This window comes from Rousettus aegyptiacus, unplaced genomic scaffold (assembly GCF_014176215.1).
Source record: "Rousettus aegyptiacus isolate mRouAeg1 unplaced genomic scaffold, mRouAeg1.p scaffold_m13_p_1, whole genome shotgun sequence".
NCBI lineage: Eukaryota > Metazoa > Chordata > Mammalia > Chiroptera > Pteropodidae > Rousettus > Rousettus aegyptiacus.
The window spans coordinates 117,718,942-117,746,228 of NW_023416284.1; the positions used below are offsets into that span (position 1 = coordinate 117,718,942).

At 31.6% G+C, this 27,287-nt stretch overlaps 1 protein-coding gene across 8 annotated transcripts in view; it reads left to right on the forward strand.

Annotated features, from left to right (window-relative positions):
- Positions 1–27,287, forward strand: part of FAM135A (family with sequence similarity 135 member A) — a 94,600-nt gene that overhangs the window by 37,110 nt on the left and 30,203 nt on the right. For 4 of the 8 annotated variants that reach the window (XM_016157622.2, XM_016157618.2, XM_016157616.2 and 1 more), the window contains 8 exons: positions 2,319–2,458; positions 2,567–2,637; positions 4,050–4,223; positions 7,311–7,437; positions 8,102–8,255; positions 12,270–12,347; positions 15,695–15,744; positions 19,168–19,323. In XM_016157622.2, the coding sequence (XP_016013108.2) occupies positions 2,319–2,458; positions 2,567–2,637; positions 4,050–4,223; positions 7,311–7,437; positions 8,102–8,255; positions 12,270–12,347; positions 15,695–15,744; positions 19,168–19,323 (950 nt within the window). Of the gene's footprint in view, positions 1–2,318; positions 2,459–2,566; positions 2,638–4,049; positions 4,224–5,797; positions 5,918–7,310; positions 7,438–8,101; positions 8,256–12,269; positions 12,348–15,694; positions 15,745–19,167; positions 19,324–27,287 lie in introns of those variants that run through there. The other 4 variants (XM_016157619.2, XM_016157623.2, XM_036219172.1 and 1 more) reach the window with 3 other exon arrangements.

The following is a 27,287-nucleotide window of genomic DNA, read 5'->3' on the forward strand; positions in this document are numbered from 1 at the left end:
TAGACTTATGGATTTTTATATTATTTAATGATGTTAATCCATTACTGTCATAATTTATTTTGGTGCTCAGTTCATCCCAGATATGACCACGGTAGCTTCTTCAAGCTAGCTTTTATGTCCTTTTGATGTGTCCCTCATTCTTTCAGCACTTCCTTACTTTCTGATATGAAAGGTGGCCTAGACTTTTCTTGTCCTGTCTGTGCCCCAGTTCTGGCATCGCCATTTCTCTGAAAGCCTTGGTTCCTTTTAGTGGAGAATATTTTTAAAAACAATATTTGGGGCTGTGCCGTTCTTAGGCCTTTTTAGTGGATAGAGCTAGTGAGTACATGTATGTATACACCTATATGTTTACATATGTATTTACAAATTTAACATGTCTTTCTTTATCTAAATATATAGTGAAAACCATGAGTTCACATCATGATTTTTCTAATTTCAATCCAGTACCACAGAATTCATTCTATATTTGTATCTCCTTTCTATATGTGTACATTCTTTTTCAGTCAATAAGAAACCTGACTCTTCTTATCTAAATATATTTTCTTATTTGATCAGTTCCTTATATGAGCCAGCCTATTGTCACTGTTTCCTCTCCCTTGTGGGCTCCTTGGGCTTCAGCACCTCATGCCAGTTCACTACCTTATGTAGACATCCTCCTCACCCAACTTGGACTTGCTAAATCCTTGTGCCAAGAGTTATCTGAATGAATATTCTCTTCACCTTGGTCTCCATTAGAGTGTGTCAGGGTGCCACTGTCTACACTCACTCTCTTCCCTATGTGGAAGTTTTGCACATCTCTTTTGGACTGCTACACCCTGTACCAGGCTCTCCTCTGCAAGGACACCCTCATCACCTATTTTGCATTCCAGCCCCCCAGCATAGGTGCCCGCCCTGTCATGCAGTTGTCCTCCTAACCTTGCTTGGGCTCCCAATGCCTCACTCTAAATCAACCCTCCAGCTGGATTGCCCTCCTCTCCCTGCGCTGGTTCTGTTACTGTGCTCCAAGCCGCCCTCTTCACCATGTGCAGGCTCAGACATCAGACCACCACCCCATGTGGACAGACCACCCTCCTATTCCAGATGGACTCTGATATCCCACTCTGGAATTTCTCCCTACCTTGCTTTGTCTCCGACTTAAACATTTTCAGTTTTTTGACTGTTTCTCACATCATGTTATTTCTGGATGATAGAGCAGTAAGACACCTAACTCCAGCAACCTAGAGGTAGACCAAACTTTACAGGTTAAGGATGTGGTCTTCCAAGAGACGGCTCTCACTTCAGATACCAACTGCAAGTTCAAGGGTCCACAAACTACTCTCTTTCTTCTGAACAGCTGGCTATAAATTTGGGGCTCCTTTTATCCCCTCAGGTTTGATAATTTACTAGAACAACTCACAGAACTCAGAAAGCATTCTGCATGTCTTTTACAGTTTTACTATAGCAAAAGGATAAAATCAGAGCCAGCTTAAGAAGAAGAAATGCATAGGACAATATCTGGAAAGGTCATGGATTTGTGAAGCTTTTGTTCTCTCCCCATGGATGCATTACTTTCCCAGAAAATTGATACGTGACAACATACAGAGTATTGCAAATCAGGGTAGCTCAAGCTTCGGTGTCCAGAATTTTTACTGGCATTTTATTACACAAACATGATTGGATCATCACCCACATGGCTCAGTCTCCAGGAAGTTGGGCTTACATATGTGGTTCAAAGCCTCAACTCTCTAATCACATGGTTGGTCTTACTGGTGTGGCCAACTACATTCTGAGTCATCATCTCCTAAGCAGAAGCTATCTTGAGTTACTTCATTAACATAAACTGTCAGGGCCCACCATGAATATCAGAGACATTCCTGTCACTGGGAAATTCTAAGAATTTAGAGGCTACCTCTCAGGAATTAGAGATAAAAACTAGCCAGATTCTTTATTCCAAGAGTTTAGAGGTTACTTCCCAGCAACCAGGACAAAGACAAAGCAAATTCTTTACTCTGCAAGCTATAGAAAACTAAATTGCTTTCTTCTGTTGCATACATACCAATTTTTTACTCTTAAAATAGCTGCTTCAAGATTCCCTTATTTACCTTCTCAGATGAAGATAAGTTGCACAACAATTTAATAATTATTGCAATGTACTTGTCCATTCATTTTTTACCATCGAAATTAATAAACTTTCAGAAATGTTATAATACTGCTATATAAAATGATGATGGCATTGGAGTAATATAATCAAACTTACAGTGTTTTAAAGTAAAAATCTTACTTTACTTGTATTTTATTTTGCCCTTTTATCTGTCAATTGTATATCTTATTTGTTTTAGGTATGACGTTAGCCTTTCCAGCTTCAGTTCATGATTCTCTGATTTGCAGTAAAACATTTCAAATTCTTTATAAAAATGAAGAGGTTGTTTTAAATGATGTTATGATCTTCAAAGTTAAAATGTTGCTGGATGAAAAAAAGGTAAACATTTCTTCATATATATTTAAATATTTTTTGTAAAGTCTCAAGGCATATGTTTAACTTTCTATTAATATTTGAAAAGAATCTATTATTGTAATTTCTCTTCAGATTGAAGAAACCCTTGAGGAAATGAGTTTTCTGTTATCCCTGGATCTACACTTCACCGATGGAGATTATTCGTAAGTAGGCTAATCAAACAATTAAAAATCCTTAGTTTCTCATGACTGTTATCTGTTAATACTAGAGTCCTCATTTTCTTCTTAGAATCCAGCCTGTCCCCTTCATATTTATTTTTTTTGGCTACTTCTATCTTCTGAGGGAGTATCATGAGAATGGTTAAACCTACTCTTTTGTGCCCATGCTGATTCCATGAGCTCCAGGTAGCAAAATTAGACAAGTTGAAGAAATATGAAATAATTTCCTGAATTCTAGAAATTGCACTGTTGATATAATACCACTGCCATGAGGCATTTTGAATATGATTGAGCTCTCTTCCCTGTTACTACTGGCTAATATTTTAATGGCATGAGTTGTCAAGACCAACGACTCTTACACTTAGCAGTTGTTTCTAGTTCATTAATTTCTAGAGCCCTTGAGGAAGTTTTAGGATTGGCTACCCTGAACTTGCCCACATATCTGGACATACATTTTAGGGACAAATTGTGCTTGTATTCATTTAAGACAGGAATCACAGATCCATTTAACAATTTTATTTTTGAAGGATTTTTTTTCTTAATTTCAGTTGTAGAAAGACTTCTTGAAAAGTGTATATAAATCAAGACTACTTGTAGATAAATAACTAAGCAGTTCCATTTCTGAAAGTTCTACTTGAGATGTCCTCTTTGCTATCATAGAGGAATAAGAATTTTTTTACATGATAGTTATTGCTCCTCTGTAATACCTGTTTATTAAAAAGACTTCTTTAAGGGATTCTCTTTGAAACCAAGTCAGAATTCTATAAGTGGAGTAAGCTGAAATGAGTAAATAATTTATTAATTATAGTTACAATGTGTGTATGTATGGGTTAAAACGTGTGTATATGTGTATATACACACACACACACATATGTATATGTGTATATATTCGGATATAATTCTTATGGAATTGTTTCATATATTTTGTATGTGTAAATCTAATGACAGGCTAAATATCTATAATGAAATAGCTACCAGTGGTTTGCTATTTCTAAGAAGCATTTAATGACAAGACTTTGTACTGTACCATAAAAATAATTTTAAATATTGTATAAGATTTACTTTGATTGGATTTGACCTGTGTTATATTTTTTATTTATAATAAAAAATATCTCTATGGAAGAAATAGTATAAAATGAGATTAGTTCTTGAAGTATCAAAAAGGACTCATTTTATAAGGACATTAGTGAAAAAACAATCCATGTCATGGGCTGATAGAAATCTATAGGTGGGCTCTTATTGTTAAATTTCATATTGTTTCTAATACAAATGTAATGCTTTAAAAATTATTCTCATTATCAATTTTTAAAAAATAATTAAGTAACTAAATGTTTAAATAGTTTAAAGTACTCTACAAAATATTCTGTACTTAGGTGCAAATATGTTGTTTTTTATAGGGCAGATGATCTAAACGCCTTGCAACTAATAAGTAGCCGAACACTGAAGCTGCACTTTAGCCTCCATAGAGGCCTTCATCATCACGTTAATGTTATGTTCGATTATTTCCACCTTTCCGTTGTGTCTGTTACAGTCCATGCATCTTTGGTTGCATTACACCAGCCACTAATAAGGTAAATTTAACCAGTACACCCTCATCCTGATTAATATAGTGTCTTTTATTTTTACAGTGAAAATGCATATTTTGATAAAGATAACTGAAACAGAAATTTCTCAACTCATAATTATTTAATAAATACTTTCATTTTATACTAAAATATTAAAAAAGTTAAGAGCATGGGAATATTAGATTAATAACTTTTTTATTACAGAAATATGAAGCAATCATTGTCAAATAAATTGACCAAGAAAAATAATACACTTCAGAAATAACCATACAGCATTGTTTAGTCTATACCTGTGTTTTTATGCAGTGTTATACTGTAATTATTCATTCTCTGGAAAAGCATATTCATTTTTTCCTTAGGTTTTTTGTTTGTCTCCTCTCTGAATAGACTAATTTTATATTTTTAAAATCTATATTATACAGTAATTCTTATTTACTAAGTCACTAACCAATTTTATGGATCTTTACTAAACCTTTAAAATTATATCGTGTCATTTTAGCTTAAAAGTACATAAAATTCTACATCATAATAAATGCATTGGGATAATTATTTTTTTCTGCACACTTCCATGTGGAGATGATTGTCTTTCATTGATGTAAGAATCAATTCGGGCTCTTCAATTTTTACAGTAAAACATCATCCTGTGGTATGGGGCCACACGTGGACACTTTTATAATCAGTAACTTATATGAAAAGACTCCAAATTAATTTGATTTCTGAACTGTCTGCAATTTCTGACACAAATCTGATTCTAACAACTGATAATAGGGATGTTGCTTAAGGGTTATGACGTTAAATTAATTTATCAGAAAACTAAGTAGCTAATTTTGTAGAATTATCTTCAGAATTTATAAAAGACCAACACAGTTTAACAAGTAAGAGCTTCCTGTGGCATATCTATACATTGTTTTGAAAACTGTTAAGAACCTCTTCCATTGTGTTATCCCATGACCTCTTTTAGAGCATAGGGCTGGGAAAATATCTGTTTGGTGACTTGCTTTGCTATCCTTATTCTCTAGTAAGATCTAGTTCTCTAGTAAGTAACAATCGGTGTTTTGCCAACTTTGTCTTACATCTTAGGCCTTTGAGAGATTGTTCTCAGTTGCTATAACTTCTGTAAATAGAAAAGGGTTTCCATTATATATAATTTTATCATAAACTTCAAAAAATTTTTGGATATTGATTGAATAAATTAAAATGTAATAACATGATAACTGAATGAAACTTCTCAGAAAAGAAAGTGGTTTTTTTGAAATATAACTTTCAAATAAGTAGTATGTATTACTTTTCTGTGAATTACATGTTATGTTTTAATGCTAAAAGTTTGTTTATAAAATATATTCCTGTAGTTTTCTGAATCTCCAATTTGTAAATTTTGATTACTATCCCTAACTAAGCTATTTCAACCATTCCTTTTTCTTTATAACATTGGTTTAGTATTTCTTCTGAAAAATATACAAACAATTCATAGAGGTTAGTGTGGGTTATTAATGTTGCTTTTTAAAGCCCTAAATAAAGCAGGTATATTCATATCACTAATCCTATTGAGTTAAATGTGTGCTTCCTCTTGCAATGTGCAGCAGTTTTTGCCACAGACTATTAGGAGAAAGGGACAGCTCATCTCCTAGAGACTGTTTGCTGGAAGGAGAAGACATTTTTGGCTCAGAATCAGAAGCCAAGAGGATTAACTGTTGGCTCTGGTTAGTGACTAAAAAAGAAAATGGGGTGCCTGCAACAGCTGAGGTTCTGTTCTTTACCTAGCTGCCATGAGCCCTGATATCCCCTCTCTTGCTGCTAGAACTTTGCCCTGAATAAAGCAACATCTTTCCTTGCCTTTCTTTGCCTGTAAATGAGAGGTTGGAAAAAGGAAGCAAGGAAAGGGTAAAGGAAAGCTGTTTGGTGGTGGTGTGCTGGTAGAGGGGTCATGTTAAGGGTAACATTCCTTACTATTTATGCTTCGACAAGTTTTTCCTGAAGTTTTAGTATAGGTGGATTTTTTATCCTCTAAACAAAATTTTTTTAAAAGTTAATTTACAGTATTATCTTTTTAAAATGTTATTTTTATTTAAAACAATGTCTATGATCAACCCAATTATAGACATTAAATCAATTTTGTAAAGTATGTGGGGTTAGGATTCCTTTCTTTGTTTTTTACATAACCTGTTATATTGAATTCTTTTAAGCACAACTTTTGTAACTCAATTCTGAAAAACATATCGTAGCAAGTGGAATTTACCATTGACTTGCAGCTCCCTTCTTTGCTGGGGTATAGGTATTTTATTTTTGCAAAGCAAATTGATCTTGCAAATGAAAGCTGCTCTCTGCTTATGGAAAAATTGATTTACTTTTTCATCTTTTCCCTTTTGCCAAATTGCCAAACAGTCCAGATGCCTTTGGCCTACTTATAATTAGCTAGTACTTTATTGCAAATAAAATTGTGTGTGATTTTTAAACTTTCAAACAGAGTAGGCTTCTTATTCTATAGCATTTATGGTATATTAAATGTAAAGTTAATACTAACAATAGTAGTTCATATAATATGTGGTTGAGAAGGTGCTTTGAAGCACTTAAAAAGATTATCTTTAGAGTTTATATCCTTTTAATGAAGAGAAAGGAAATATCTTGTTTTTTAGAAATAGAAGGAACAAGTAGATTTAGTAATTTTTCTTTTTTACATTTATATGAGAGCTCTTTACTGCTGTAAGTAGCACCCGTATTTGATTAAGTGTTAACTTTATAAGGTTGGTAACTGGTTCTGACAGATCATTATTTCTAAATGAAAGCTTGCCCCTCATCTGTCTTTTAGCTACTCTGGATCCAATTCTGTTTTATCTTTAGGATCCTTTGAGATTCTGTGAAGCCCAATTAGAGAAGTAGCCTCAAGCATCTATCTAGTCTTAGTTTTTTTAATATTCATTGTGTCTTTTCATAATAATTCACATTGTTAAAGGAAAAACTACTTTAAGATTACTTTAAGACTACTTTAGAAATCATAATCTTGCAAAACCTTTTCTATTTTTGTGAGTTTTTTGTAAACATTTAATAGTCAAATAGACTATCGTGATGATAATAATGTAATATTTATTCCTCCAGCTTTCCTCGCCCTGTGAAGACTACTTGGTTAAATAGAAATGCACCAGCACAAAACAGAGATTCTGTGATTCCTACTCTTGAAAGTGTGGTCTTTGGTATTAACTACACAAAACAGTTATCACCAGACGTAAGAACTGATGTTTATAAATCTTTTCTTCCTCTCCTATTTTGAATGAAATAGGGTTTTTTTTTTATTGTTTTATCTGTGAATGTGATATTTCTGATCTTAAGAAATTGTTTGGTTCCAGTTGTCTATTATGAAAACTTAACCTGATACTTTAAGATTTTATCAAATTTATTGAATAGAGAGCTTTGACAGCCAGTGCCTCTTAACTTGTTACTGGTACTGCTTGTTCCCTAAACAGAACTGGTAAAATCATGCCAAAGGAGCTTGCCTGCAAAGAACGATTACCAGAGTTGACACCCAACTCGCAGTAGTACAAGTATAGCCATTACACTCCTAAAAGGAGAGGGGACTTATATTATAAAAGCAGAGTGTCTGTCCCTCAGTTCAAATGTAATTTGAATCTTAAATTTTCTAAAATCAAAATTTAATCTGCTCATTTTAAAAGTCCACTGTAACTGAAATTTCTAGAGTTGATTTCATGTGTTTAAATTACTTGTATCAACTAGAACAACTCCTTAAAATATTGCCGAATTCATTTGTCTTAGGATAACTTTAAATAGTAAATGCTTAGGAATTTTTTCCTGAATTTCTCTAAGTTTCAAATGTAATATTTTTAGAGTTTTGGTTACTAACACTCTATATCCCAAATCTATTTTTTCTTTAGGGTTGCAGCTTCATTATTGCAGACTCCTTCCTACATCATGCCTATCATTTTCATTATACACTTTGTGCCACTTTGCTGCTAGCCTTCAAGGGATTGCACAGCTACTTCATTACGGTAACAGAAGAGATTCCTTCTTGTCAGAAACTAGAACTGGGTATGTTAAAAGTAGCCAGACCTTTTCTATAGTTCAAGTCATTCTCTTCATTCTCGCATTGCTAGTTATCAGCTTTGCTATACTTTTTATGTACTAAACCCGTAATGCGCCTCACTTTTTCTTCTCTCTCAATTCCATCTTTTCTATCTAATTACTCTCTGCAATTAAAAACTTTTCTGTGATATTAAGAAATATTGAGAAATAACTTCTTGGTGCCAAGTTTGAAATGAGGCTTTTGATAGGTTTTTTTTAAAAACGTATGTTCATATACACTTATTTAAAATTCCTCTGTAACTGAAATTACTAGAGTTGATTTCATGTGTTTAAATTATGTGCATGGACAAGTAATTTAAACACACTCCTCATCAAATATAACGAGAAAGCATACTAGAAAGCAAATGTAGCTATCTACAGAATCATGGGAAGATAAATTAAATCCATACTTCCAGATATTTAACAATCTTCACAAAGTATAGATACTTGGGACATTTTTATATACATTTGGTTTTAAGTGATCTCAGATCTTATTTTTTTTATTGCATGTCAGAATAACAACAATACTCAGTTCTAACATTTTGAAAATTATTTAAATCATCAAAAAATTATTCTTTAGTTTTAGTTCAGTAGTGTTTTCTGCATATACTTTGTAGTAGGTAAAAAAAAATCATATTGCCTTGATTTTATATATCATTTGTAGTTTGTGCAATGCTTTTACGTATAGAAGATAAATTACTGAGATTAGCAAAAATAAGTTTTTATTTAGACTTTTAATGATAGTTTTTATAAGCTTTTATTTATAAATATCAGCCAATAGCTCATCATAAAAAACACATTTTAATTATTACTTTAGAATAAGTTATTTTTATCATCATATATGTGACTAAATCAGGAATTACTTTCCAAATTTTACTTAAATTATTTGGTATTCTTAGTTTATTTCTTTGTTCCTCAGAGATCTCAGTCTTTTAACAATATTGATAAACACAAAAAATCACTTACTGAAAGAAATTCTTAGGTTTGAGACTAATTAGCTTATTTTTATAATTGCCTATTTTGGGATACAAAAGAATTTTAAGAAAGTGTAATGATTGATACCTCGCTTAAATTCAGCTGTGAGAATGCTGGATATCATGCCACTGCCTATCAGCAACTAATCCAGTGGATTTCTTTAATTCCATTATTCACTCAATTCAGTTCACACATCGTTGACTAGAATAGAAACAAGATATCAATTGACTGTTGAGATGCTTGATACAAAAATCTCAATGTAAACACAGATAGGAAAATGTGTTCTTTTTTGCTCATGTATTCTTTTTTGCTCATGTATTCTTTCTCAAGACAAAATGGTAGTGTGAAAATCTTTTGATAAATATTCTCTGAAATATTTTTTTCCCTTGCTATTTCATGTACTTAGAATCCTTCTATTTTCTTTAGGAAAAAAATCCTTTCAGAGACTACTGCCTCCAATTTAAACTGTTCTGATTTGAAAATGAATAGAACTAATTTAGGCTATCACTTATCCTCAATTAATAGAAAAATTTTGCTCTATATAATTTTTAATTTGAGTCTTTGGAACACAAACATATTTTCTTAGAAGAATTATCTCATAAATGTTTGGTTAACTTAGGTGTAATGACCAGACCACAAAACATAAACTATAGTATTAATACAGGACAATATCATGTGACTGAAAAGTAGTGTTATAAAAAGTAGCGATGTTAAACTTAGAATCCATGTGTACTGGCATTTCTATAAGAAAATTTGTTAATCGTTTCAGTGTTGAATGCTATAGTAGAATTCATGGAGGCATTATCTTGTAGTGCTTAAAAGTGCATGTTTAGAGCCATTTTTGTCACTTCCTAGCTTTGAGACTGTATATACAAAGCAGATTCCATTCGAAAGGTGGGGAGATTGAAGGGAACCAGATGTCCAAAGGCAGAAGGTGTAAAGGAGCTCTAGGAGTAAGACTTCTTTTTTTTTCAATTACAGTTGACTTTAACTATTATTTTATATTACTTTCAGGTGTACAGCATAGTGGTTAGACATTTATGTAATTTATAAAGTGATTCCCCCACCCTTTGATTAGTCTAGTACCCACCTGGCTCTGTACGTAGTTATTACAATATTATTGACTATATTCCCCATGCTATACTTTATATCCCTGTGACTATTTCATACCTACCAATTTGTACGTCTTAATCCCTTTACTTTTTCACCCAGTCCCCAACCTCTCTCCCATCTGGCAATCATTAGTTTCTTCTCTGTATCCAGGAGTAAGACTTCTTAATGATTGTCATTTCCATGGCCTTTTTATGAGCAGCTGATTTGTCAGGTACTGAGCTAGTTGCTGAAAAAAAGAATAGAGTCTCTGTCTTTAAAGATTTTTGACTTCTCCCTTTCTCTTAATAAGTAATCTGTTCAGCAAGATAACCAAATGAAAGTCATCCAGCAAAACAACGCTTCTATGAATTTAATGTAGAGAGTCATATATGAGATGGGCCCATAAATTCCTGTATAAGGAAGGTGTCTATCAGCATGTAATTTACAAATAGGTTTATATTTGCAAATGAAAAAAAAAGACACCAACCATTTTAACCTAAAAAAAAAAAAATTGCTAAAAGGAAGTAATGTTGAAAGAAAACAGGCATCTCTATTCAAAGGCAAAGATTTCACATAGCTTAGGCAATATTAGCACTTTGTTGCTAATTAACTTCAGTCTGATGATTTGTTTATTTATAAGGTTTTTAATTTTCTCTCAGGTAGGGATTCCTTTTATTCCTATATATTACTTTGGTTTATAGATTTAATGTAGAAAATATAATCAAAAGAGCCCTTATATTTAATTTTAGGTGTCAGTTACTAAATGAATGTCAGCTTTATTCTAAATCATTTGCTTAATATATGTTTTCAGAAAATAAAATTCAAAAGCAAATGTAGACTTTGATAAGTAAATAATAGCAATAGAATAAAGTTATTAGTACTTAATACATAATATTTACTCAAAGCATATTTGTTGAATGAGAAACGAATGAATTACACAGCACAATACGGTTTTTGTTATTACTTGAAAAGTATATAAGTATCAACATATATGTTATAGCACTTTCCTAGGGATTTTAAAAATCAAGACTGATCTTCAGTAAATATTTATTGGTAATATTTTGTGTTATCCCTAAATTTTTCATTACTATTTATATTTTGTTTTTATTGTGAATTTTAGTTTATTCTTGACTGCATCTTCTAGGAGAACCTTTAAAAATACTATTAACTATTCCAAATAAAACTACTGAATATTTCGAACCATTAACATTATTTATTTTTATCCTAGAAAAATTAAATTGCAGGCACTAGATAATATTTCCTTAAAACTCTGTTGACTAAACATCATTGTAGTCACCAGTTTTAATAAGTGGACTTAAAGTAGTTCTTTATTATAGGATGTATTGTATTTTCTTTTACTATTTAGCATTTTTCTTGAGTTTTCAAGTAAGTATATATTTAAAAGTTTTAAACTTCACCATGCTTTGAAAAATATATCTAAACTCTACTCTCTTTTTAAAAATAATGCCTCAGATTCCTTTCTGCTTTTTGCCTTTTACTTTTCTCCTAGATGAATGATGTACATTTTTGGATGATTTAGTTAAATATTGGTTTGGTGCAAGCAGCCCCAGTATCTACACTTGCAAAAACGGGTTTTATTTAGCTGATCTCTGACATCCCTGCCAACCCTAAAATTAAGAGTCTAAGAAATTAAAACATAAAAATACATATTATGAAGTGTCGAGTGGTACATACATATAAATAGAAACAAGAACAAAGTAATATAAACTCGAATGTACATCATTTGTAATTCTAATAAGCTAATTAACTAACTAAACAATTCTGCTTTAGTCTTCTAATCTAACTGCACTATCAGATCAATGGTAGTCTATTAATAACAACTTGGAAAATTCTAGTGAATTTTGTTTCAAAAGGAGTATAGTAACTAGTGCTATGTACAATCCTTATAACTAGCCAAGGCCAACATGCAGGTCCTTTATGAACGCCTTCTCAGAAGAAAACAGCCAGGAACCCAGAAAGACACCTGTCTAGGTATGTTTACAAATAGGTTAAGTAAATAATCCCTTTTAAGTGTGAAATGTTGTTTTAAATCAGTGTCAAATTTTATAAATATGTATTTATTAATATAATATGTTTCTACCACCCTTATTTAAGAAACTTACTTTTGGAATCAATTTAGTTTGTAGATAAGCTTTGGTTAATTTCTTAATTAATTTGTAATATTGAAGTTTTTTTAAAAAACTGGAAATGGTAAATGTAAAGATTTCTTTGACTTTTTCTATATTCTTTTTAGAATTCTTACAAAGAACACTTTTTTGAAACCATATTTATTGTCAGAATTTGTTGGTTTAATGATACTGCCCTAAATTTGTCCAAAGTCAGTTTACCTTTTGGTACGGCTAATGGTAATAAAATATTTTTTAAAAACTGAAGCTGATTTCATCCATTACAGAAATAAAGAGAAACATTTTCAAGCATCTGTTTTTTTGTGTCAATTTGCATTTTTTTTATTGATTTAAATTTTAAAAGCAAAGTAACATCGAATCACCACTATTCAGATTCATTAGATATTTTAAAGGAAATATTTTAATCTCATTTTATTGATATATTTCCCTGTGTATTTTAATATTTTATTCTTGAAGAGCAACAGGACAATTTACTATCTTTCCACAAGTATATTGAAAGTTTTTACTTTTTGTTGACTAGACCATCATAATTACATTTTTAAAGTTATGAAAAGCTATAGAAATAAAAAAGAAAATCCCAACGTTTCTTAGTTTTTAGGAGTATGAAAAAAAGGAAATCGAGGAGCCAAAATCTTTCTCAACATTTCTCAGGTTAAAACAAGCTCAGAAATATTTAAGTTGGATCAGTTTTCACTAAAACGTAAGAGAAAAACTGATTTTCTAATCAGAAGAAAAAAGAATGGTTGACAATTTATTGTGATCATTATTTTGGAATATAATTTTATATTCTCATATAAAGTAACTAAAATTAAAGAAGTCATAATATGATATTGTCATTTGTGACATGTGTTAGTGTTCTTTTTAACAATAAACATATACTCAAACTATTATATTGTCAGCCTATCAATTTACATGCGAGCATTCTAAATAATTTTATAGAATACTGCTTATATAATAAAGCATATATAAAGAAGGGCCCAGCTTGGGATTGGGCGGAAAAAGACTTGATTCAAAACTAAAGTTTACTGAAGTTAATTAAATAATACCTTTATTGAATTATCTTTTATTCCTACCAGCTACCATCATATTGGCATTTTCTGAACTACGCTATAAATATCTTTTGAATGAACGGATGAATGGAAGGATGGATTTTGAAAACAAATTTAAGATTCATTTACACTTTCACCTAGCAACCCCACTTTTGTTAACCTATATCATAGAAATAAGAGTACTAGCATATAAAGATGCATGTACAAACATGTTTATTGCAACATTGTTGTTAGTGGCAAAACATTGAAAACAAAGATAAATGCCCATCATTTGACAAAGAGTGGAATAGGGAAGAAATTACAAGGATCTCACACCAAGGAAGATTATGCAGCTATTTTAAAAAAAGCTTTAAGGCTGTATACCAGATTTCCAAGGAGTACTACTGAGACAAAAAACAAAAAATTGAAGAGTGTATAAAACAATCCTGTTTTTGTAAAACAGTGACTCCAAAACTCATACATGTTTATGTATGTATAGTTGAAAAATATCGAAGGATATATTCTAGACTGTAACCTTGAATTAAGCAAGAGGAGCTAAAAAATGAATTTACGTAAGATCACATTTATACATCTCTTTAATATGTCATTTTAAAAAGAAAAATTAGTTAAAATAGAATTTTAAACTCAGGCGAAACTCCTGATTGTGAAATCATTTCAGTGCAGATTTTGAAGTTAAGTTTTGCTTTCAAACATTCTTTAAGATGTTATTTACATTGAAGTAGCTCTCATTAGCCATAATGAAATGTACCAGTCTATGCATTTACGATCTTGTACATAAAGATCAGAAAAATGTATCAAAACTCAAAAATTTTTTTATTTTTCAAAGTAGGTAGGATATGTAACTATTAACTTCACTGATTTTCTTCTGTTACAGAAAAAGATCATTAGTAATGTGAAAGCAGATACTAGCATATGAAAGTTATTATTTTAATACAGGGTTTGCTGCAATTTTTTTTTAATTTTGGAAAACAGTATTAGAAATCACTGATTAATCGGACAGTAGAATAATTTGTGAAGCCTTAGCAGATTTCTTTAGTTATCAATAGATTGAATAAATATAGTTTCATTTATAGATTTTGTGAATTACAAAATATATGTGTATCCTACTGGTTTTAGTTACCAATTGAGCATCTGTTGTTCACATATTTGGTTGTATATACCACATAATTGTAACTGCTTATTTTTATAAAATTTAAATAATTATCATTCTTTTTATCAAGTATTTAACAGTATTTAATGAGATATTGAGCTGATTAGTGAATTCAGGGATTTCATAGAAAGTATTCTTCTGTAAGAATGATATATTAAATTCTCTTTAAGATTATGGAATTATGTGTGATCACAGCTATGCTGTTTTTTTAGGAGAACTCATTTTGGTTTGATTCTGAATAAAAATTAAGTGTATTTGAACATGATATTTCAGACTTTAGGGAAATTCCTTTCCTAAAAACAAAAATGAATAACTCAATTCTGTTAGTTTCTATATTCCCTTGTAATTATTACCACTTTAGTTGTAAATTAACCTGTACTTCCCTTTAAATATGGTTGTAGCATACATTAAATAAATTAGGATTGTATAGAAAATTTTAGCCTCAGTTTTAGATTATCTTATAGAAATCTAAATATTAAACTAAATTAGAATCTTTTTATTGAAAAGGATTTTGTCAGTTATTTTCATTAAATAGTTTATACTCCAAGTATGTTTTAAATATGTTTTGATTATAGAAATTTATTTGACTTGAATTTTTTAGGAATAGCTTTTGTAAAAAGCAAGTCTAGTAGCCATGTAACACAAAATACTAAGCTTTATCGGAATTTAAAATATATGAAATGCAATAAAACCTAATTATATGTTTTGTCTTTTCTGTAATGCAAGTTACTTTAGGTATATAGTCATTTCCCAGACTATTTAGCCTCTTATGAGAACTGAAACACTATTTAATAATCAGAAGATAGAATTTAATAATTATCACATAACCTACATGATTAATGTGTTTATGAAAATATATTGAAATTTAGTTCATTGAATATAGTCAATATTTTTCAAACCTCTGGTTTTTAAAATCTAATTTATATAATTTCAAAATTAGTTTTCAGATCTAACATTGAAATACTTCCTCTAATTATTCTTTAATCCTTTCAGAGGACATGGATGTAGAAGCTCGGCTTACTGAATTATGTGAAGAAGTTAAGGTACTTGGATTTTTAAAATTCACATTATCAGATTATTTAAATGGATTCTGTTTCCTATTCTAAAATTTTTGTCAAAGAAAACTTGATTAACCTTTCTAAAATGCAAAGATGAAATTATTGATCATGGTAGAACCATAGCTTAGTTGATCAAAAGACATTTGACTTGAGCATGAAGTTAAATTATCTTTATAATATATATTAATCTGCATACAAGCGAAATAGCAAAGACAATTAACTGATCAAAAGTGTGCTTTTTCTTCTGTTAGTTTACTCAAAGAATTTGTGGGCAAATTTTTAAAATCTCACTTAAACTTAACCTATTTTTGTAAAATGATATTGTTTAGAAATGAAAATTTGTTTTATTTCAACAGATCAAATTGTTGTACAGCCTTTAAAATGACGCTTTTCAGCAGATGTTTGATAGTGTAGGAAAATGCTTATATTGTGATATTCAGTGGAAATGGTATAAAACTGTATATGAGTAGCTTTTTGTATGTATAACTGAAAAATGTTGAGGACTGTACACTAAAATGTGTACAGTCTAAAGTTCATTTTCCAAGTCTATTAAAGTAAGCACTATTTTGTAATCCAACAAGATCAGTGAATGCTATGAAAAAAAGTATATTCTGTGTAAGACAAGATAATGAATGATATTTGAAAAAACATGATACAAATGTTAAGATCTTACTATTCCTATATCTAAACATATACAAGATCTCAAACTAAATTCTAATATCTTTTTTAACTTAAAAAATATTTTCATTATATTTTAAGACTTATTGTAAAGGTTTATGTAAACCAGAGGAGTAATTTATTTATATTTGAAGGGATGCTTTCCCAATAATGAAAATACTAAAGTCCCCTCTCAGAACTGTGGTACCATGATCCCTAAGAAATAAAATTAGTAATTACAAGGTATCTAGATAGCCCTGCACTCAGGACAAGAAAAAAGAGTTGTATACTTTATTCAGCTTAAGGTAAGGCCAAGAGAATTATTTCTGTTTGTGTGTAGATTGTACTAGATACAGTGTTGCTTTCCTTACATAATGCTTTCTAATCACTCTCAAGTGCTTATCTAAGTCCTCTTTTTCTAAACTTTGTTTAAACCATTCTTGGAACAATATTACGGGTTTCAGCTTATTTTATAGTACATTTTAATCTTCTTTGTGTTCTTAAGAGAGATATGAAAACCTTGTTAGCTTCATTTCTAATACAGTTGTAAACCCTTCCTTGGGGCAAAACACATCTATAGATATATTTGTTAATGAATCAGTATTTAGCATATATTTACTCTATTAGCTTCTATTCCAGAATTCTGATATTTGTCAACATTTTCTGAGTTTGTATATAAGTTCTGAGAGCTTTTTCCTTATCTGAAGCCTATAATTCCTTATTTATTCCTTCATTTATTCATATAGTAAATAATTGTTGAGTGACTAGTACGTATCAATAACCAGAGTCACAAAAGTGTATAAAACACCATTCCTTCTCTTAGTTCTAATTCTGCTAAATTTTTGGTTAATGTGTTCTTTGAGTTAGGGTAGATAAAAGGAAACTTGGTTTGGTTGGGAGAAGAAAAGCAACATTTTGGGGGTTGGGGACTTTTTTTTTTTTAGAAAGAGAAAGTGGAGATATAATTAACAATTTGTGACATGTTGAACTTAAACATCTTTCTTTTTATATCCAATATAGTAGGTAATGGGTCTAGATGTCAGGAGGCATGGGATCCAGAAATATAAATTTAGCCATCCTTGGTATATAGGTGATAATTGAAACTATGGGAGTGATTTTCAACTTCAACCTGAATAGACTACATTTACCTTCTTTAAGGTAGAGAAATAAAATCAGCATCTATCTATATATTTAAAGTAGATTTCCTAGTTACTAGTAATTATCTTCAGTTGTCTTCAGTTTTTACAGCAAGATATTATCTTCCTAAAAACTGACTTGCTGCTTCAGTTGAATTAAACAATAAAAATGCTTATCCAAAAGAGAAACAGTCATTCTGATTTCTAGTCTTTTAGTATTCTTTGATTAGAAATCCTTATTTTATCATGCAAGGAAACCAAATTCCTTTTAAAAGATTGTGTTTCATAGTACAATCCGGTACTTTTATCATCAGTTTAGGTGAATTTTTAAATAAATGGGATAATTTAATACTAGTTTTAGAACACTCATAATAGTATAATTGTTTACCCACTTTTCTTTCCTTACTTGACTGTGAGCTGCAAATTAATCTCTGTAGCTATAGATTATAGGCCCGAGCATTGAAACGGTGCTCAATAAATAGTGGATGGATGAATTGTTAGAAAAGAGAAAGAAAGAAGTATTTGACAATTCTGTAAAAGAATTGCCACAAGCACTCTTGGAGGCAGGGGTACTTGGGCCTGCTGAAAAATGACCTTCTAGTCTTGAGCGGGAAGCTTATTGTGGGCATGGCTTTATATGCCTACAGAGTGAAGGCAAAGCATGGGGCAAACTTTGAGACTCAGAACCACCTGGGGGGCTTTGTTAATTCCCAGGTTGGTGGGCCCCACAATCTGATACAGAAGGTCTGGGGAGAGGCCTGGGAATTTGCATTTATTACAAATTCCCAGGCGATGCCGTTGCTGCTGGGGGTGGAGGCGGGCGGCGGGGGGGGGTGCACACACTGTAAACCACCGCATAGACCGGTCCCACAAATTAGTAAATGAAGTTTGGGTGAATGATAATCCTCTTTACAGTCTTTCTCCCATTTAATAAATGAGCACTGCTACTTATTTTAAATTAAGCAGGAAAAGCATAAATTGTTGTCATATATACATTTTTAAATGATATATTGTGTTTGGTTTATGGATTGACTTGACTAATATAGAGAGGGAAATTTATGTATTAATTACTAGAAATTAAATTACTGCTTTCATGGGGGGAAAAAATTGCCACAAACAAAATAGAACCTAGGAACATAGGCATGAGAGAAAACTAGTACTTTAGAAATTATGCAGTCCTTTCTGAGGAGTTACAGATCCTTTAAGTACTTTAGTTAGCTGATTAGAGAAAAAAGTCCTATTTTAAGATTTCATTATCTTTCAAAAATGTTATAACTTTCATCATGATTTGTTCATTATGTTTAAAATTCCCAGTATTTTAGTGTTTGAAGTTGATCATGCTCTATAAAACCCTGATTCATAATTTTAGACTATATTTGACGTTATTACAGTTACAAGGTATCTCAGATATTGAGATATTGGTTAAGTTGTTGAAAATTGCTAGAGTATCTATGGAATAGAAAAAAAAACATTGATCAGTTGGTTTCTCTTTCCATACACACACGTTTCCTGTTAAAGCTAATAATTTGCCTCTATATTAATATTCTCAATAATATATTAAATATGTTATGGTAAATCTCAGAACAGTGAAGAGTTTTTTTTCTTGTCATTTCAGAAAATAGAAAATCCTGACGAACTGGCAGAACTTATAAATATGAATCTTGCACAACTTTGCTCACTTCTAATGGCTTTATGGGGACAGTTTCTGGAAGTTATAACACTACATGAAGAACTAAGACTATTATTAGCACAACAGCACCATACTCTGAGGGTAAGTTAAAGAAAAGTGATGTTACAGCATCTTAATGAGTATTACATTTAGAAATTTCTTATGAATAAAAAGCATGGTTTTTACCTAATACAATGGTAAATCAGAAAAGAGACTTATTTTATTGTTTTACTTCTAAAATTAATAATAGGATAATACAGTTGAGCACATGACTTTTCTTAGTTAACAACCCCTGCTAGTAAGAAAAACTACCCAGATGTAAATAACATAGGAAAATATATTATACAGGATAGCCTCTGGAGCCCAAGAACAAGAGTTACAGCCAGGTCTCATTGGGTACAGAAATCAGAAACTAGAAAGCCATCTCAAACTAAAATAGAATCTCTCTCTCCATCTTTTTCTCCTTTCTCCACCCTCCTCTTTTTCCCTCACCTCTTATAGGGACATGTATTATGAACTCGGCAGGGTTAGGGGACTAGTCTAGACATACATGTTTGCTATAAGCCTAGTATGCACGTTATGCAGAAATTTTTGTATAGTTATATTGTCTAGCCGATCAAGAGGCTTTGGGATATTAAACCTTTGACTACCTTTCCAGTCTTATAACTTCATACACTCCGTGCACACTAATTTTCCTAAACTGTTAGTAGTTCCTTAAAATTATCATGTCTACTTTCTTTTTTCTGTTTCTTGTTTTCTTAATTATAAAACATAACATGTAATCAAAATCAGAAATGTGCAATAAACGTGCACATTTTGGCAAATAATTTAAAAAACATAATTTTCACTATCTCCCAGATCAAGAAATAGAAAATCATCAATACCATGGAAGTCCTCTATGTGTATTTTCCAATTTCTGTTCCCTCTCTGATGTTTAGAAGCAATCATTGTTCAGTCTTTTGTCATGATGAGTTTCTTACTTCTCTTTAAGTTTTACCACCTATGTATGTACACTAAATAATAGTCGTTTATTAAAATAACCTGTTATGTTATTCAGCCTGCATTATTGAATTCTATATAAATGAAATCATACAGTATCATACTATTTTGTATCTTTTTTCACTCAAGATTCTGTTTGTGATATTAATTTATGTTTTTGTCAGTAGTTGTAAATTGTTCATTTCATTGCTGTGTTGTATTCCATTTGACTATATCCAGAATTTTGTTTATCCATTCTACTGTTGATAGACATCTGGATTACTTCTAACTTGTAGTTACTTATGAACCAAGCTGCTATGAACATTCTTGTACACATTTCCTGGCATACCAGTTTCTCCAAAGTATTTATCTGCAAGGAAATTTCCGTGTCCTAGAATATACGTAACTTCAATTTTACTGACTAATGTCACACTGTTTTCCAGAGTGGTGCTAATTTTCATGCCCACCATGCCCACCAGCACTCTGTGAGAGTTCTTGTTACTCTACATACCCTTGATACTGTTACTCTACATATTCTTGATACTGTTACGGTTTTAATTTGCATTTCTCTGATGACTTTGTGCATGCAGTTTGCTGCTTTGTATGATTATTGGCTGTGTAGATTTCTTCTTTATGACATGCCTGTTCAAATTGCCCACTTTGCTATAGGATTACCTTTCTTTTTCTTCTTGATTCATAGTGGTTTTCTATGTATTCTTAAGTATTGGTCCTGTTGTGCTTTATAAATAAATCCTCTCTCATTTTATGGTTTTTTTTTTTATTCCACTCTATGGTGTCTTTTGATGAACTGGTGGTCTTAATTTTAATATAGATGGAACAGAAGAGGAAGGCCAGATATAGACATAGCCATATTTGGACTTAATATATGTAAATCAGCAAGGAAAATGTGAGATTTTCAATAAATGATGCTGGAACTATTGGGTATCCATGTGGAAAAAATATATAAAATTTAATTTCAGGTGGATTAAAGACAAATATGAAAGGCAAAATCATATAGCTTCTAAAATAGAGAATTTACAGAAGCGTTACAAAAAGAGTACGCAAAACTCCCATATATTTTTCATCAGAATCACAAGTATCGTTTTGGCACATTTGCTTTATTATTTCTTCTTTTTGTAGATAGTTATGTTTTTTAGTTTTCTAGACCATTCGATAGTTATAGACATCATGCTCTTTTATTCCTGAATACTTAAGGGTATATATCCCCAATATACTTAAGGATATATTGACTAAGAACAAAGATAGTCTCTTACTTAACCACAATATAATGATCAACTTTAGGAAATTTAATATTGATATAGTACTACTATCTCATGTATAATCATGAAGCCTTACATCTCTGCTTTCTCAGTTTTATCAGTTGTCTTAATAATGTCCTGTGTGAAACCTTTTCCAGGGTCAAATTTAGTATCACACATTGCATTCAGTTATTATATTCCTTTAAAGTGTTTTTAGACTCATTTACTCTGGAACAGCATCCTATATTTTCTTTGTCTTTTATGACTTTGAGTATTAACCAGAAGTTGTGTAGACCATTCTTCAGCTTGGGTTTGCATTATGTTTCCTGGTAATTAGATTCAGATGATATAATATTAATGAGAAATCTATATTTTATTTCTTTTTCAATCAATTTTGGTAAGTTATATTCTTCTAGATGTTTTCTATTCCATCTAAATTTACTAATTTATTGGCATAAAATAATTTATTGTATCCTTCAGTTATCTTTTTAACAGATGTGATATCAGTAGTATTTTTCTCTTAGTTCATTCCTGATATTAAATGTTGTGCCTTCACTTTTTTCCTTGATCAATTCCCACCAGAACTTTGTCATTTCATTAGTTCTTTTTCAAAGAACTAACTTTTGATGTTGTTAATTCTCTCCTGTATGCTTTTGTGTGTTTTGTTTTTTATTAGTTTTGTTTTTGACATTAGTGTTTCCTCTTACTTTCTGTAGTTTATTTTACTGTCTTTATAAACATCTATAAGTAGGTGCTTAGCTTATTATTTGTAGCATTTCTTTTCTCATACATATTTAAGTTTGTAAGTTTATAAGTACTGCTTTAGCTGCATTCTACAAGTTTTGATATATTGTATTTTTTATCCTTCAGTTCTCAATATTTTCTAATTTTTTGAGTAACTTATTCTTTGATTCAATGTTATTTAGAAAAGTTTCTTTTTTTCCATTAGTATATATAATGATTTATTAAACTAAAATATATATCTATCTGTTTTTTCATTTTCTATATATAAACAGAAACAGTATCCTAGTCAATAACAGGATACTACTTTATACATAGATGACTGCTGAATGGGGAAAATTGCAACCTACCATAACTATTAACATCTATTGCACAAAAATCTTTGACTTAATGTAACACATATAAACAAAACTATTATAAAGTCAACATTGGGTATGTTGTTTCAGATTTAATTATTGTTACTTTTTTCTTGCTCCAAAGTGCAAAAAAATGAGTACCTACCCAAACATAGTCAGTCTTCTTCTGAAATAAGGGATCAGAGACAGTTCTTGTCCATAAGTTGCCATATTTTGTATCATATGACCATGCAGTCCTGAATTAGAGATTGGCACTTAGTTGAAAGCCAGGATATGAATGAGGAAGACTAGTAATTTTTTGAGGTTGCCTACTGCCTAAACTACTGATTTGGTGCATTTTGTATTGAAAGAATGACAGACTCACAGGTTCAGATCATTTCTCTTTAGTAATTTAAACATGGAACACACAAGAAGAGACACAGTTAGGTAAGCAATGGCAGAAACGAAGACCGAGAATGTCATAGGCAAAAGCCATGAGACAGGAGAAACCATGAGTAAACCAATTATCATAAGGTAGGAATTCAAGTTAGGGTTAAAAACAAAGCAGAGTCAGAGCTAAAGAGAAACATGAGAATAGAAGAATGACCAGAAAATGGAAGAACATGTGCTTATTTCTGAAACAATACCTACTAGAGTGATATTAGGATATTAGTCTATTTGTTATTTCCTTGGCAATAACAGAAACACAATTTCACAAGAACTGGCTATTTGACTATAGAGTCAGTTCTCCAGATGTCCTTACTTTGCTTTTTATCCTCATAAAAATCCTACACAGCCAGAAGTAACCTGAGCATACCTCTATCTCTTGCTAACTAAAAATCTTTCATATCCAGAAATATGTTTCTTTATTTATTTCCATACATATGAATGTTTTGGTTGTCTTTTTGGTATTAATATCTAGCTTATCTTCATTGTGATTAGGGCACATACTATGCGATTCCAGTACTTTAATATTGGGACTCACTTATAGCAGAAATATATATTCTTCAGGTTGTTGGGTTAAGCGTTCTGAATATGTCTGCTAGGTTAAATTTATAAATCATTTTGTTCAAACTTTTTATAGTCTTAATGAGTTTATAGCTGCTAGTTCTATCACTTACCAAGAAAAATGTGTTAACATTTTCTCATATGACTGTGAATTTGTTCTTATTTGCTGTTACCAGTAGTGAGTGACAGAGACAGGGTTCAAACCCTGGCAATACGGCTCAGTCATTGGTGTTCTTCACCACTTGCTTTTTTACCTTGCAAAATAGAAGAAGATGATAGCAAAGATCAGAGGCAATTTTGTAGCATAATATTTTATGAGACTGGTATTGTCCTGGGTAGAATAGAACAAGATGGTAAATTTCGATAATCAGAGAGTAGCTGGTGAACACATTTAAAAAAATAAAATAAAATAAAGGAGCAAAGGAGAGAGGCCAAGACAAAATTAGGTTTATGAAAAACTAAAATGCCAAAGATAAACTGAGAAATCATACCTAGAATTTCCCTTTTTTCACCCCATTCTAAATACTAAGACTGGGCCTATTTAACTCCTGAAGTAATCAAGAAGGGATAATTAAGATACAATGAAAAGTTCTCTAATGTTATTTAACTAGAGATAATAAGTCTTGCCCTGCCCTGCCCTTCCCTGCTGTGTATCACAAAAACTGAAGAAATGGTGGCATACTATGTCCATTGGTTCCTGTTTATGTAGTTCAATAGGAACTTTGCTCATAAACTATATCAGTACACTGAGAATACATTGCTAAACCTACAATAACCAAAGAAGTCCAAGGGTCATTCATTGTTTGTACAGAGACAGACTTTGCTATAATAAAGTTTACAGGCTGTCTGGTAATGCATTTAGAAACAGCAAAATTGAACTGTCATAGAAGCGAACCGATGATATGGAGTCTCTCCTTGTTGAGGTAAAAACAAATAGTGAAGCAAACAGTTGGACTGAAAAGAAGAAATATAAATCTATACTTGAACAATTTAATGAATCAGTTCAGAAAGAGCAGATTTTCAAATTCTTGGAAAATTAAGTCATCCAAAATTATTGAATTCTGTGGTCACGTGCCATGCACAATCACATTAGAGCATAGAGACAATTGTACGTGAATGGTTCCTAGTGACCCATACTAATTAAAAAGATAAAAGAGAGTAATGTCAGCATCATGGCAATGAAAGACATTCATCATTTTGTCCCACCCATAACAACAAAAATTTGGCCTGCATCCACAAACAAAAGTGTCCTTGTCAGAGCTGTGGAATCTAGCACAATGTACCAATGAACCTGAGAGGAATCTCACCACCTGTGCATCAGGTAATAGGCAGACAGACCTCAGTTCTGGCTATGGAACCTGTAGTGGCCTATTAACCACCTCCAACTCCTCTTGGCGACCATGTAGGAGCCCTGGAGAACACTGACTTAGGCAATTATCTATGGTCAAGAGGGCCTTGATGGAAGTCTAAGTTTCCAGAGGAAAATTCCAGCATTCAGTTGAAGCAAAGTAAATACAAATTTGGACACACTGAAGTTCTAGCAAGAGGAACAGCTTGCCTTTACTCACATCGCCCCTCCCCCAAGGTGACACAGCTTAGGTCTAAGAGAGCCCTTAGAAATAGAAAAAATAATACTAAAATTTATATAGAACAACAAAACACCCCAGATAGCCAAAGCAATCCTGAGAAACAAGAGCAAAACTGAAAATATCACATTTCCTGATTTCAAACTATACTACAAAGCTATAGTAATCAAAATAGTATGGTACTGGCATAAAATAGACTAGACTAATGGAATCAAATTGAGAGCCCAGAAATAAACCCTTGCATATATGTATAGTCAACTAATACTTGACAAGAGAGCCAAAAATACTCAATGGGGAAACGATAGTCTCGTCAATGAATGGTTTTGGGAAAACTGGATAATCACATGTAGAAGAATGAATGAAATTGACCCCTATCTAACACTGCTCACAAAAATTAACTTAAAATGAATGAAAGACTTAAACATTAGACCTGTAACTGTAAAACTTTGAGGCAAACAGAGAGAAAAAGCTCCTTGATATTGATTTTGCTAGTGATATGTTTTATTTGACACCAAAAGCAAAGGTGAACTAAACAAGTGGACTACATCAAACCATAAAATTTCCTCTGCAAAGCAAAGGAAACCATCAACAAAATGAAAGGAAATCTACCAAACAGGAGAGGATATTTTCCAATCATATATCTAATAAGGCATTAATATCCAAAATGTATATATATATTAAAAAACTCATACGACTTAATAGCAAGAAAAATCCATTTAAAAAATTGGCAGAGGAACTGAATAGACATTTAAGCAAAGATACAGACGACCAACAGGTACATGAAAAGGTACTCAACATCAGTAATTATCAGAGAAATGCAAATCAAAACCACAATGAATTATCACCTCACACCTGTTAAAGTAGCTCTCATCAAAAAGTCAAGAGATAACAAGTATTGGCAAGGATGTGGAGAAAAAGAACCCTTGTGAAGGATTCCTTAAGAGGTTCCTTAAAAAAATTAAAAATAGAACTACTATATGATCCAGCAATCTCACTTCTGGGTATATATCCGAAGGAAATGAAAACAGGATCTCAAAAAGCTATCTGTACTCCCAGGTTTATAGCAACATTATTCACAATAGCCATAACATGGAAATAACCTGTGTCCACCGATGGATAAATAAGATGTGAGACACACACACACACACACACACACACACACACACACACACATACACTCTGGAAAATTACTCAACAATTAGACATTGTACCATATTTGCAACAGTGTGGATAGACCTCGAGGGTATTATGCAAAGGGAAATAAGTCATAAAAAGATAAATACTGCATGATCTGACTTATATGTGGATCTAAAAAAGCCAAACTCAGAAACAGAGTACAATGGTGATTACCAGAGCCTGAAGGTGGGTGAAACGGGAGAATGTCGGTCAAAGGATACAAACTTCAGATATAATATAAATAATCTCTGGGAATCTAATGTACAGCATGGTATTTGTAGTTACAGTACAGTATTATATACTTGAAAGTTGCTAAGATAGTACATCTTAAATGTTCTCAGCACAAAAAAGAAATGGTAATTATATGATGGAGGTGTTAACTAATGCTAAGATGGTAATCATGTTGCAATGTGTTAAGTATGTCAAATCAACACCTGAAGCTTATACAATGTTATATGTCAGTTATCTGTTAATATGCTGGGGAAAAGATAAAAGATATTTAATATCAAGTGAAAGGTGCCTTAGTCATTTCACACTGAGAAATGGAATTATCAAGCAAGATAACTTATGAAAACTAAAAATATATTTAAATTATAATGAATTTTTTATGTATCAAGAACTGTAAAAATCTGAGATTTTACTCACAGCTAATAAGTTAACCTTCCATAGATTTATTCATGGATGCTGGCAGAAGATATGAGATCAGAGACAAAGAACTCTGATTCTGGGTCCGAGACAAAGGACTTTATTATTCACAGCAATAACAGTAACCAGAGTGTCATCATTTGCACTGGATTCCTTGAATCTCAATTTCCAGAGTCAACACTGAGAAGGCCAGGTTCACACCAGTGAATTGCATTACAGGAGAAAAACTCTGTGCTTATGACCCCAAATGTTCTATAATGGACAGTTAGCATGTCTGCCATTGATTCCAAAAGGAATCTTTATCTACCATGGTTGTAAGCAAACCTGTGCTTTGTTCC